This window comes from Podarcis liolepis, assembly GCF_965112155.1.
Source record: "Podarcis liolepis genome assembly, chromosome: 8".
Lineage (NCBI taxonomy): Eukaryota > Metazoa > Chordata > Lepidosauria > Squamata > Lacertidae > Podarcis > Podarcis liolepis.
This window is the reverse complement of record NC_139560.1, coordinates 36,891,113-36,905,716: the sequence shown is the minus strand read 5'-3', so window position 1 is coordinate 36,905,716 and position 14,604 is coordinate 36,891,113. Positions and strand designations below refer to the sequence as shown.

General features: G+C 40.3%; 1 protein-coding gene and 1 long non-coding RNA gene across 9 annotated transcripts in view; one reads left to right on the top strand and one right to left on the bottom strand.

Annotated features, from left to right (window-relative positions):
* Positions 1-1,714: 1,714 nt before the first annotated feature.
* CA8 (carbonic anhydrase 8) overlaps positions 1,715-14,604 on the bottom strand; it is a 43,078-nt gene continuing 30,188 nt past the window's right edge. Inside the window, exons 5-10 of one of the 7 annotated variants that reach the window (XR_014529344.1) lie at positions 11,600-11,662; positions 11,267-11,315; positions 10,495-10,607; positions 6,625-6,792; positions 2,597-3,075; positions 1,715-2,354 (exon numbers count right to left, since the gene is read on the bottom strand). Coding sequence is in view for 4 of the 7 variants with exons in the window: in XM_083518008.1 (XP_083374134.1) it covers positions 6,658-6,792; positions 10,495-10,607; positions 11,267-11,315; positions 11,600-11,662 (360 nt within the window). In the remaining 3 variants the exon portion in view is untranslated. Of the gene's footprint in view, positions 2,355-2,596; positions 4,681-6,624; positions 6,793-10,494; positions 10,608-11,266; positions 11,316-11,599; positions 11,663-14,604 lie in introns of those variants that run through there. The other 6 variants (XR_014529342.1, XM_083518008.1, XM_083518009.1 and 3 more) reach the window with 6 other exon arrangements.
* Positions 4,614-14,604, top strand: part of LOC310713625 — a 39,387-nt gene continuing 29,396 nt past the window's right edge. For both annotated transcript variants that reach the window (XR_014529354.1, XR_014529355.1), the window contains exons 1-2: positions 4,614-4,704; positions 8,592-8,754. This is a non-coding gene — a long non-coding RNA (uncharacterized lncRNA). The remainder of the gene's footprint in view (positions 4,705-8,591; positions 8,755-14,604) is intronic.

Sequence of the window (14,604 nt, the reverse complement as noted above, 5' to 3'; positions counted from 1 at the left end):
ATTATTCTTCCATATCAAACTTACATTGTACAGTGGTACCTCGGGTTAAGACCTTAATTTGTTCCGGAGGTCCATTCTTAACCTGAAACTGTTCTTAACCTGAAGCACCACTTTAGCTAATGGGGCCTCCCGCTGCCTCCGTGCTGCCGGAGCACGATTTCTGTTCTCATCCTGAAGCAAAGTTCTTAACCCAAGGTACTATTTCTGGGTTAGGGGAGTCTGTAACCTGAAGCGAATGTAACCTGAAGCGTATGTAACCCGAGGTACCACTGTACTTTCCATATTATTATCGCAGTCTTCTCCATGCTCTGAATTATCAGCTGTTGGTACTTTTGCCAGGCCCTTTTGGCATAGTATACATACTGGCTTCAGACTTTACTAACAGCACTTCAGCTATAATAATAATAATAATAATAATAATAATAATAATAATAATAATAATTTTATTATTTATACCCCGCCCATCTGGCTGGGTTTCCCCAGCTAAGTGACTCATGTATCAGTTTTCCATAACAATGTCCAAAACAAGTCTGTACTATAATATTTTGACAAGGTACAACTGGGTGCAACTGCACCTATGTAGCCACCCAACAGATGATTGGCAAAATTTGCTTTGAAAGTGCAAGCCACCTTTCAGTGTGAGTGATTTTTTTCCTCTACCCATGTAGCCAAATAGGTGATTGCATCACAGGCCATTGCTAGGCACTTGACTAAGTCAAGCAGAATCACACCTGCGGTCCTCAAAGAATTACCAGTGAAACAATGAGATAAAGAACCATTTAACCACTTCCCAGGCCTTTGAGGGACTAAGCTGGTTTTGTTCTGCTGTTAGCTTCCAAAGCTTCATGTGACTGTTATACGGGGTAGATATGTGGTGTTTGTGAATGAATTGTCGGTGCTGCATGAAAATGTTGATATTATATATTATTCCCCCTCGCCATGGTATATTACAAGTTGCTTTGAAACCTTTTAGATAACAGGCAGCTAATAAGTCTAATAAATAATAAGAATGAACTGTATTAAGGGTCATATTAATAGAAGTTAAAATTCTGAGCTGTGTTGGATCTCAGTTGCATAAATCACAAGTCACCTTCAGTGAATCAGGCTCATCTCTTGTAAATAATAGGATACAATTACAGGAATCTTTGGCTCATTGTTTGGCTATTGACTAAATGAGAAAATTAGTACAGTACTGATTTAAGAGAGCACAGTTTACACACACGCGCGCACGCACACACACACACACACACACACAAACACACACACACACACACACAAACACACACACACCCCAAGCAAGCACTCCTCAGAGAAGATGAAAACACATAGTTTAATTTGGGCTGTGGCTTACTGTGAAAGTTCCATGTTACAATATGCAGAAATAAACTGAAGCACTGTTGTTATGACAGCTTTTGCTAAAATCTATCTCATGGCAGTCACATACTTTCTCAGCTTCAATTAGCACTAAACTAATTAACACACTGCTCTCCCATATACTTGTGAACAGTGGCTTTTTTCTTTCTTAGCCAGTCCCAAGTGTGATGTAAGAGTGATTGAGTAGCTAATTACTCTTTAATTGAATTTACACATTATACCCTTTTCACTTGTTCAAGCAGAATATTCGTTCAGAAATGAAATTAAGCTGTACCAGCATGTGAAATATACCCACTGTATTAAAGAAATGAAACATAACTATAAGGAACCATGTGAAAGTGTGTTTTATTGCATTTATTATAGCTGTGTTGAACAGGAGGCGACACAAACAGCTTTTCGTGTTAATTATAAATTAGGTTAATTGAAAAGAAATGTGTGACCTATAGTTTTCCTTAAAGGTAAAAGCCTCAATATAAAAACAAATCTTAATATGAAAATTAGAAATGCTTTAGGAAAAAGTTTTATTGGAAATTATCAAATAAACACATCCCAAGATTAGGTGTTGATTTTGGATATGGATATTCATGTTATTTATTTTTGTTGGTTTGTTTATTTATGTTCCACCTATATTATAGCACAGGTTATATTTGATGAGAACCAGTGTGGTGCAATGATTAGAGTGTTGGACTAGGACAGAGAAGACCCGGGTTCAAATTCCTACTCCTGGGTGATATTAGGCCTGCTCTGTGCTTTCTTTGCAACTACCTCAAAAGGTTGTTGTGAGAATATAACAGAAGGGGAAGAAAACTGTGTGTGTATGCACCTTTAGAGAAAACGTAACATATAAATACAATAAATAAATATTAAAGGCCTGTGTGATGTCCTGACTTGAATGACATTCATTTGAATTAAATATTAGCATAACCCTGTCAGAAAAAGCTTACAGAATATTGGAAGCTCAGGGTTCCATCAATACATTACTATACAGTGGTACCTCAGGTTACATACGCTTCAGGTTACATACGCTTCAGGTTACAGACTCCACTAACCCAGAAATAGTGCTTCAGTTTAAGAACTTTGCTTCAAGATGAGAACAGAAATCAGGCTCCGGCGGTGCGGCAGCAGCAGGAGGCCCTATTAGCTAAAGTGGTGCTTCAGGTTAAGAACAGTTTCAGGCTAAGTACGGACCTCTGGAACGCATTAAGTACTTAACCTGAGGTACCACTGTATTGTCTGTTTTACTTTTAACTGGAGATTATTCTACAGCTTCCAAAAATGTAATTGTGAAACTATTGGCTGAAAACCCAGGAAATTTCTGGAAAACCAATGAATGTAGCATTTGTTATTAATAAGTTTAATCGAGGGAAAAACAGTCCTCATCATTTGCAATGCTGTTTAAATGTAATTATGATTTGGTTGGCATAGAGATGCATACTCTTCTTTCTATAGTGCATGCTGATCAGTAAACAATATTTCAAATAATTAGTACTAATACATATTGTGGACAGATTACGTTGAAGCAAGTTCAAAGGGGCTCATGTTTTTTCAATATTCTGAGAGTGAGATTTGTTACTTCCTAAGTCCTATTTTTCTCTTCTTCGTGTTAGAGAATTCTTTATTCTCTGTCTCTTATCTTTCCTGTCAGGCCTCTTCATATTGGCAGGAGCACATCTGATCCCTTTGGTAGAGTCCGTCTGATCTCTAGATTCTGGAAATAAAGAAATACTGACTTTCCCTCATTGTTATTTCTTCATTACTTTCAATAAATTAATATTCATATTTTCAAATAGGCTTATGTTTACATTATTAAATAAAAAAACAGGAAAGAGAGAAGAATGACTTATGGAAGACCATTCCAGCTACTGAGTTAACATATTGGAAAAGGACAGAATTCTAAAACGTTATATTCCTCTCCCTCAGGCCACTCCTTAGTATGGCTCAGAAATCCACAAAGGCTTCTAGTAATCAGGATAGAATAAATACATATCGACTCGAAACATCAAGGACTCTTAGAAAACATCAAGCCAGCAGAAATCAACTTATTTAATTCAATCTTATTTCACAGGGATATACTGTATCATGTATAATTGTTTATCAAAGCATATGAATCGTAAATCACTTCAAAATGTGTAGGATACAGAGGGAGTCATATATTTACCAGCATTACACAGGTTTTACTATGCACTTTTCAACTCTTATTTTCAAGAGGATGTTAGGGTCTCATCTGCAAAATAGTTTAAAAGATGTATTATACCACCTAAACAGTCATGACTGTAGTTTATTACGGATGGTGAGAGTTCTTGGAGATTCCCGTTCCCCTCACAGAGCTGAAATTTCAAAGTAGTTTACTGTATTTTTCCATGTATAAGGCAACCTTTTTTTCTTAAAATTTTTAGTAATAAAATGGGGTTCATCTTATATTCAACAACTTCCTTAATTTTTAATTTTTTAAATTTTGGGCTCCCAAAAATACTGTAGTCTTATACATGGGGTCGTGTTATACATGGAAAAATACAGTAACAATCAACCCCTCTTCCCCAGGGACTTCTGGGGATTGTTGCTCTCTGAGGGGAATAGGGGTTTCCTAGCAACTCTTAGAACCCTTAGCAACCTTACAGTTTTGAGGATTCTTTGGGGAAAACCATAAAGTGGTACAGTACTGCTTTAAATGTATAGTGCAGATGGGCCCTAGAATGGGTTAGCTATGTGTGACAAAAAAATGGCAAATGTTTTTCTGGGGTGTAGTGACGCCTCGCTTTCTGCATACCTGTAGATGCCTCAAATTACCTTCAGGCCTATTCTTCCATTATTTGATTGCAGAAGTAAAATAGACAGTAACATAAATGAAATAACACTTGAGAAGGATACAATAACTACTTGGACTCTTCCTATATGGGAACAGATTCCAAGATACATTTTCCTTCAGCTCTCCTCCAGCAAAAGTAATAATCATGTATTCAACCAGGCACAAGATGTCCTATTCCAGATGCAGTGGACAACTTCTAGATCCTGGGCTAGGCCATTGATGACTGACTCAGGTGCTTGAGGTTACCAGCAGGTGGTGGAAATTTGTAATTGGAACTGAGCAAGTAGTGTAGAAGGGTACCAAAGGTCTGCCAAACTTAGAACAGCTTCACAGGTAACAGAAGTTGCTCCAATAAAGGCTAAAATTCATCTGAGTTCAGTGCAATCTGAAGGCTGTCTAAGCTGAGGTTGAAAGGAACAGTGTGTTCCAGATTGCATCCTAGCTCTGTGACATTGATGAATGGCCTAATGTTCCACATCCAGTCATCTTTACTGGAGAGCCTACAGGGGAACAAACAGTAATAGGTGAGTTGGTGTGTTGATTCAGAATCCCTGCTGGAAAGATCTGGTTGACTGCTCTTGAGAACAGAGTGCAGCAGCATGTCCTCCTGGAAAGTGCTGCCTTTGAGGTGTACTGCCCACTGATCTGTTTAGGTAAATCTAGGGGACACAGAATCCCCAGGGCAGGATCCCCTAACTCAAGATCACTATGAAGAGCTCTGTCATGACACAACATGAATACTTTAATATTGTATTGATTACTATTGGTGCACACTTTTTACCAGTTTCTCAGCATTAATGTTGGCCCAGCATTGTGACATAACCATGGCCAAGGGAAGGACCAATACTCCCTGGGATCTTGTGGGGCTTCCTCCTCTTGCATGGCCAGCAAGATCTTGGGGCCATTCTAGTCGTCCCTCACCTTGTGGCTGGAGGTGGGTTTTCCTAGCCTACACACACACACACACACAGGCAGAGGTCCTCGGTTTTAAAGTCTTCCATTGAGGCATTGAGTGGCTGCTACTTAACAGAGCTGGAAAGTAATCTTACTCTTGAACCACAATTAGCCTTCAAGTTGAGAAGTTTCTTTCAATGGCTAGCAGGTGACTGTTAGGCATCATCTACATAGCTGTTGATCATAACTTGGGCTTAAATGGCATTGAGTAGGATCTCAAGGCCCTCTTAAGTGGTCTTGAGTTGGGCACACCAGCTCTCCAACTGAGCTCTGTCCAGGCCAAAGAGAGCGCCATTCATCTCAGGTTACTAGCAGGATTCCAGTCACATGATGTGCAGCACATTGGGCCCCTGTACGCTGGTCAACTCGCACAGCATCCCCCAGCTTCAGATCTTAGGGGGTTAATGAATCCTGACCCAGTGCCATGCCAACCCCCGTTTACCTCACTTTGGTCAATAAATATTGTGGCCTGTTTCTACCCACACCCGTGTCCTGTATTATTTAATCTCTACCTGGTTTGGGAAGCTGACCACAATGCGCCTGTCAATGTGGTGCTTATTGTGGTCAGTCAGGGATGAAGGGAACCAAAGATTAACAGGATCCGAAGGATACTAAATTGCTGTGTGGGATAAAATAATGTGTGGCAAAACACATTCTTTTGATTCTAAATTCCTAAATTATTTAATTGGCTCAACCTTTCAGTGAATACCCACTTATATTGTTTTGGATCTAAGCATTACCTTATAAATTAGGGGCAGGTTGACAAAGCTGTTCCCAATAGTTATTTTTAGATGCTGTTAAATGTATTGAAAGAGATTTGCCATTTCAGATCAATACTTTTTAGAAGTAACTCTTGCATGCTTAAAATTCAAAGTCATCTTCTCAAATAACTTTGGTGCTACTGATATTTGAATTACCGGCAGTGGCCTTAGGACATTATTCATTCTCTCACAAATAAAATTTACATGAGTATGTCTGTGACTTCCCCCTCAAGTAATCTCTATGCAGGAATCCAGATGCATTTGAAATCACTCCTTCCAAAAACAAAGTAATTATATTGTGGAACTGCAGAAGAGTACTATATAATTGAAATTCCAATATGGTGAAGGGTAGGCACACAACGGGAGAACAAGCAAAAAATCAGGAAGAGAGGGCAGTGGTTCCTTGGCTTATGCAGTCATCTGCAAAGTTTTCAGATGTGGGACTCACATTTAACTGAGTGCCAATGCAAGAAACACTGCTATTTCTATGCCATGCACGACTCTCTCTTTTCTTCTCTGCTCATGATAAGGGAGACAGCACTCCTCTATCTGTAGGCCTTCAACAGTTGTGTGGAAGAGTGAGTTTTGACAGGTGTAGCTTGTCCTGTAAGGATGGAGGCAAACTACACCTGCCCAAAATCTAAGTTGGACACAAACCTTAAAGAATTCTGCACCCTTTGCATTTGGTCTCCACTCCCACATGTCCCTTTCTATTTTGTTTTTACTTACCTACATTATGATTATTTCCATTATTTGTCTTTGCTACTGGAAGGCAGCCCTTATGACTCTGTCACTTAGTGGCTGTGTGGGTCTAAAGTTATCTCCTAGTGTTCCATCGCTGCCTTCTAGCAGTTCTGCACCTTTAACATGTGTCCTCAGTCTTCGAAACTCTTCTATCTAATAAAAACAAGGAAACAGTTGTTGTTTTATACATCAGCTCCATTGTAAGGAAATGTTAATACTGTTTATTTTTCTCTCTCTCTAAACTATATCCCACCATTCTACTATTTGTGCTATGGCTTTTCTTTTCTTTTTTAGAAAACCTTATAAAATCAGGAATCTTATTATAATCCCTACACATTCCTACTCCAAATCCTGTAGAAAGCAGGGTTTTGATTACAAGTGAGTTTTCATATGGAAGGACTGTGACATCAGTTCAGTGCTGGTACTAATTCCTGGGCCCAGAATTCTTTAAGTGCCTTGTGTCTTTTGCGCCAGACTGTGGTTGGCAGATCTCAGGGTTCTAAAAAAAACAAAGTAGATCCCACAAGTTGCCTTGCCGCATTTTGGCAGGGCATTCTTTGTGATAATGCCCAGCTTGTGGAACTCCCTCCCCGGGAAGGTACGTCTGCCCCCATACAGGCTTTTAAACACAAATGAAAAACATATCTGTTCTCCTGGGCCTTTGAGACATGAGTGTTGACTGCAATTTCAACTGGTGGTATTCTTTTAGCATATGGATTTTTTTTCTGTTTTGTGGTATTGTAACACATTTTCATGGATTGTTTTTATGATGTTCACTGCCCTGGGTTCCTATGGGAAGCCAGGTTGTATAGAAGCAACAGGAACAACAACAACTTCTTTACACTGATGAGCAGCAGCTTGCCAGGGCTTCTGATGTGTTTCCCTTCCACACTTTGCTTGGAAAGGCCAGGAAATGACCCTGGCACTTCCGGCATACAAAGCATGTGATTTGCTACTAAGCTCTTCCTTAAGCTTCTTTCTCCCAAAGCTCCCACTACATAATGAGCCATTTGCTTTGGGATCCACACAATAGCTGAGATGTTAAATATATATTGCTTAGACAAACCTCTGCAATATGAATTTTCTTTTTTTAACCACTTGGTTCTTATTAATGTTTCAATTATATTTTAATGCAGTTTTTCCTGATTTTATTCTTATTAGGTTTACACCTTCTTGATATATTTTTATGAAAATGTGGGTTATATGCTAAGCAAGTACAGGCGTACCTTGGATCTCGAACACCTTGCAGCTCGAATGTTTTGGTTCCTGAACTCCACAAACCCGGAAGCGAGTGTTCCAGTTTGCAAACGTTCTTTGGAACCTGAACATCTGATGCGGCTTCCACAGCTTCCAATTGAGTACAGAAAGCTCCTGCAGCCAATCGGAAGCTGCGCCTTGGTTGTCGAACGTTTTCAGAAGTCGAATGGACTTCTGGAATGCATTCTGTTTGACAACCAAGGTACAACTGTACCGTATTTTTCCATGTATAAGAAGTCCCCATGTATAAGACAACCCCTATTTTTTTGAACCCAAAATTAAGGGGGGAAATCACCCCTAAAATAGATAGCATTTCCATAAGGTGTATCATATATTCCACAGGACGTACGTTCACACCCCCATGCTTTAAACACAACAACAACAACAATCTGTTCTTGCCCTTACCCAGATGACAAATTTTACTCCTCATAGAAAATATTGCCAAGGTTTAAGAACAGGGACAGGAGGCTTCTCTGTGTGCAAGTCAGTGTAGGATCAGATTCAACTCAAGATTTATCTTCACATTGGTACAGTGCAAGGACAACGACATTTCAGAAAATAACTATAATTGTGGTTGCCATTTACTTCAAAACTGACTTCTTTCAATACACTTGTTTATTTGATGAACAGCTTGGTTTTCTAAGATTATTGTTCCTCAGAGTAGTGCTTTTGAAATCCATATTGTTTCTTTTTAGCTTTGAAAGGCAGAATGGAGCAGCTTTCATAGAGGAGATGAAAGGAAGGAAGATGATGGAGGTTCTTGGGAGATACTTAAAAGGGAAAGTTCAGATTGTGAAGATGTTCATTGATTTTATGTCTATTTAAGTGGATTAAGAAAAAAAAAGTTTCCCTGAAAACGTAAGTATCTTACAGAAGAACAGTAAGATCTTGAGTATCTTACAGAGAGGTAACATGGTTCAAATGAAACCTGAACTGAAACTTCACTAAGATAGTTTGATGTCATTGCAGTTTAGGAAAAAGTGATTTCTCCAACACACTTCAAAAGTTTCAATCTTTGGAGTCTTGGAGAGATAAAGCAAACAAAAATGAGATGAGAAAAAAGCTCCATCACAGTTGCAGTATTTCTGAGTAGTACTAGGAGACCTTCAAATAAATGCATGTTGAATAGAGTGCCTCACACTTGTAACAAAAGCTTTATTTTAATGATGTTTTCGATAAGGGAGAGACTCAACATCATTCAGTGGGAAGCACTTCTCAGTCCTTACTTCAGTAGGAGAAGTGAATACCAGATATACTTAGCAACTGTTTACTCCGGACAACCGTAACAGAACATAAATGGGCAGAGAAATCCTAAGGTGGTTAGCAGGGGGAGGATCTGGCAGACGTGCCCCTTCACTGGGTTCTTCTGATGAGGGGACTCCACCACCAGTGGCATGCGGTGAAATTTTTCGTAGGGGAACAGTTAGGGCCAGAGGTGCTAGCTTGCAAGGGGCATGGGGGGTCGGTGTCATGAGTAGGATGTTGTGACGTCCTGACGTCATGAACGTGAGCGTCATATCTCCCTCCCTAAGCCAGGCAGAAGCTTCCCGGGCTTTGTGAAGGAGCTGCCAGGGCTCTGACAGGATGTCTGAACCCCCCCCCCACCACCTCCTTCCAAAAGCCAGATGGGCTTTGGGAAGATGGCAGGACAGCTCTTGTACCCATCAGAGACTTGCGCCTGCCTCTCTAAGCCAGGCAGAAGCTTCCTGGGCTTTGGGAAGGAGACACAAGGGGAAAATTTAGGGGACTAGCCTAGTCCCCTTCGTCCAGTGACCACACTGGCCACCCCCATGGGGGCCTCTGCTGCACCCACCCAAAGTGCAGCAGGTTGCAGGATACCATTGGAAGTTAAATGCTTAATGTAGAAGCACTCACACACACATGCCAGCAAAGGTTTTGGGGTGGTCACACTGCTTCGTTTCACATTGGCTCATTTCTTGTAGCACCCTGCTGAAATCCCATAGCTTTGTATACCTCAAATATCCTGGTTTAATTTTGGTTTTGTTGCGCTACAGCCCCTCTGGTAGGATTGCGGAAGTGTTGCAGAACAAAGTAAAGCTGAAGAAATCTACCACTAATGTACTATTACTTTGTCAATACTATATGTTGCATAATGCATCCCCAATAGAACAGGAGCCCTGTGTCTGCGGGGGGGTGTGTGTGTGTGTCTCAGACGTAAGCAGGCGGGCATGTTCAGTACCCACAGGAACCCTCACTGCACAAACAGAGCTATTGTGTGCCTTTGTTCAAACAACTAGCAGTAATTATTTAAAGGCAGACGATGACAAAGGGCTACATTTCTTTTTTACTCTGTGATATTTTTTTTTGTCTTTCACACACACACACACACACACACACATTATATATATATATGGCGCATAGAATAAAAGTCAACAGAGTTCTTTTTTCCCCCATTTCTGACCTTTCTATTGCTTTCAGTGACACAAAAGATTTAACCTTTATTTTAAAAGCCATGCTCCAACTGATCTAATGAGATCTTCAAGATGAAGCCGGTATCCTGCCCTGCAATATATTTTGCACGCTATAACCTTTCAGTCGGAATTACATTCTAAGGTCATTATTAAGCACAGCCATTACCTGAAGTTGGGATACAGTTAAAGGATATCTAAATAAGATCCATGTAACACCTTCGCTGCAGGGGGGAACCGTGAGAGAGCCTTCGTACACCCAGTAATCTCGTAGCAGGGGGTCTGAAATTAAATGGAAGAGATTGGTTTGAAAACCTGCCATTATGCTCCATCTTTCTTTTTAAAATCAAGGGCATGATCCTATCTTCAGTCTAGAGCTGTGCCAGGTGCAGCCAGCGGGGAGCATGTTGGAAAACTTTGCTGCAGGCACTTCATCCCCAAACTACATCCCTGCAAAGAGATGTTGAATGGAACATCAGACTGCAGCAAACTGCATCTGAATGCTTTTCCCAAGAAGGGTCTAAGATGGGCTGCAATCCCCACTGGCATGGGATACTCTCCTCTCGTCACGGACTACCAGCAAGGGCTTTCACTAGCATGCCCCTTCTCAGTTTATGTGTCTCTCTGTGCAACACCATACCATACCATACCAAGTGCTTTCCTAGTAAAGCCCAGATTTCCCCAAATCCAGGCTGTCTGAGCATGTCAAATATGAGGGTCAGCCTGTGCTCCTCACTTGCTGCCATCATTGTGCAAGGCGCATTCCATGGCCAGGTAACTACCTTCTAAAGAGGAAACATGCCTAGAGCAGCCATGGTACAGCCATGGGTTTGCCTCTATCAAAGCTTTCAGGGTCTGGCTGCAGGCACTGGCAGCACCACTCTTGGCCTCTGTAGTCTTTTGTACATGCATGGTTTTGTGGCATACAAATAAGCACTTACCTGGTAATAATGTGTTGGGATTAAAACACGGTATTGTCTTGGACTTTCCCTGAAAATTTAACAGAAATCAGTCTTGTCTCTCTTGTTTTTAAGAGAGAGCAGATTTTGAAACAATTGACTATCTAATAAAAATACCAAATTATAAGATAAATTATTTATCAAACTCTCTCTCTCTCTCTTTTTTTTTTAAGTGTTTCTATTTTTACAAAATGATGCCGCCTATGTTGGATATAGCTAAGCTACTTAATAAATCAGAGAACTCAAATGTAGCCTGCAGCTATCATACTTAGTTCATTTCAAAACATTTTTAGAAAGCAGAATTAACAGCTTTACCTTATATTGGATGTCTTGCAGAATTTCAGTAACAGCCTTCAGGCCTGAATGCTCTTTTCCTATCTGAAACATAATGCACAATAAATAAAGATAAACACACAGTATTCCCTCCTCTGATGAAACACAGGTTTCAAAGTTCTCAACAAGTGACGTCAGTTCCGTATTCATTTCCACCAAATTGGATGACCTTTTGCATGACGTTCAAGCAAAGATGCAGAATGAAGTAATTGACAAAAAGGTAAATAGAGTGGACAAGATAAAAACACGAGTACCAAGCTATCAAACTTCAGGATAAGCCAACTTGCCTATTTTTGCCTTAATGTTTCAGTAATTATCATATGTTATGTCATAATCAAGCATCATTGCGTGACATAGAGAGCAAGGTTATCATTTGCTCATCTCCCAAAAGTACACGGATAAAGTTCAGATCTTTGGCTCCTCTTGTTCTGAGTGGATCTGCACATTACAAAGAGGGCAAGAGTAAATTATTTTACTCCTGGCACTGTATCCTGCCCTTCCTCTGAGCAGTTCAAGGTGGCATATATATATATCCTCCCCACGCTCCCCATCTTATCCTCACAACCACCTTAGGTGACTAGCCCAAGATTACCTTAGGGAGCCTCACTGCAGAGTTTGAGCCCCAGTTCAAATCTGATATAACCTACTACACAACTAGCACAACTAACTACTACACAGGTAGCTGAAGACCATATGCTATGAACCATGAGGATAATGTGCATGCCAACACCATACACCTCACTCGGGTTTTTGAGAGCTAGAAGTCTTTACAGAGAGCTGGTTCATTGTGACTGAAGAGGTCAGTATGGTTTCACTGAAAGCTGCCTTATACCATATATCCGGAGAAGGCCAGGAAGCCAGCCCTTCAGTCACTTCAGTCATGTTGCAGGGGGTCCTGTGTACATATGGGGCTTCCATAACTCATGAGTAGGGTTGGAGGAGAACTTCAATCAGTTCACATTTAAAACTGAATTTGTCCAATTTGCACTTTCAAAAAATAATATGAGAACCATATCAAAGACATTCGTCAGCAGTTGCACTTATCAGAATTTTGCAGTGTAATTCTCCAACCCAACAACACTTATGAACATGTGTAAATCAGGGGGAAATGTAAATAAAAATGAATGCATTGCTGAAAATAACTTACAGAAATGCATTATGTTAGGGGGAATTGCTTGCAAAAATGTGTATGTTGGTCAAAACTGCATCCAGAACTGTGGTTATTAGGAGAAATCCTTCAGGATTTTTAAAAAAGAAAAATTCACAACTTGCTGGACAAATGTGGAGAACTGAATTTAAGATTGATAAAAATTAGAAACTAAGAAAACTCAAATGTGCCAAGCCTTCCCTCACCCCTCATGATAAAGTAAATGGAGGAAACTCCCATCTCAACATTGCAGGGTACACGGGACTCTTGTCAGAAGATTTCTGTTACTTTAGATAAATTTGTTTCAGATGCCAAATTCAAACAACATGTTTAGAAGCATTTCAAGTGTCAAAACATTCACCCCAACCCAGCAAGAGGGATCCGTATGGTTAAACAACTTTATACATGTGTTGCCAGTGCAGACGTACCAATGCATATTGCCATCTGTTCAGCTTAGCATCAGATTTGCTTTAAGCCATAGGCCATAACAAGAAAAATGTCAGACCAAAGTAACCACTTAAGCAATAAATAAATCTCAGCGATCAGGGAACAGAGACACAAACAGCAACTTTGAAACGTACACAGAAAGTTCTTTAAGAGCTTGCTTCTTGATTACTATCCATTTACGAGAATTGTAATAGATCTGTCATTGTTTTGCGGCTGTCAAGGCAAAAGTAGCCATGGTGCCAGGAATGCCTTTGTTTTCATTGGCCAGAAGAAATTCTAATTTTGTGCAGTGTTGACCAATATTCCTCATTTTTCAGCTGCTTGATAAAAAAGCTATTCCTTGAATATTTCAATGTACTGAGTGACACCACTACTCCATCTTGCTCAGTTCTGTCTACACTGACTGACATCAGCAGCTCCCCAGGATTTCAGGCAGAGATGTCTCCTAGCCCTGCCTGGAGATGCTGGGGATTGAAACAGGACAACTACAGCTGGATGAAATCCACTGAGTGAAGTTGGCTTTCTTCTAGTAGGCCATTAAGCAAAGGGCACCCAACTCTCCATCCAGTTTAAGGATGCAGTGCAGAAACATTTTCAATTAAAATAAAAATACTGAGCAACGCAAAAAAGAAAAAAGGGGTGGGTGGGAGCGCCTTGATTAAATTGAATTGAAAAAGTGGAGAGAGATTATTAAGCTAAAGAGTTTTATTTAACAATTTTACATAACTTTCTGAGTAACTCCAAGGTTAGTTCTGCTGAAATTGGAAGGCTGCTTCAGAAGCAATTATGGAACAGTCCTCTAGGATACAAAACCGAGTGAACTGAGAGCTGCTTCCATTATTTTTAACGGTCCTATTTCTGCATCAGGACCATAATCAATACACTTTTACATTCAAACAGTCTTGGAGGCATTTATAATCATATTATAAAACCTGACAAATTAATAGAAGCAAAAAAATAAATAAAAACCTAACCCAGAATCAATTTGAAACGTGAAGGACAACTTTCCCCACTCCATCCATACAATATTGAAATGGCACAACTACTTATGAAAAGGCAGCCTTCACCAACCTGGTGCCCCCTGGATATTTGAGACTACAACTCCCATCAACCGGCATCAACGTGTTCTTGCTGGCTTGGGCTGATGGGAATTGAAGCTCAAAATATGTGAAGGGCAGAGGGGTAGCCTAACCACCTGTTTGGGCTTCATAGAAGTCTTAGATTTGTGCAGTCTTCTTTGGCAACTCTGCTTCCATAGCGTACAAGGTAATTTGTTCTGGCTAAAACTGCAATCCTAAGCATACTTAAGTAAAGGTAAAGGACCCCTGACCATTAGGTCCAGTCATGGCTGACTTTGGGGTTGCGGCGCTCATCTCACTTTACTGGCCGAGGG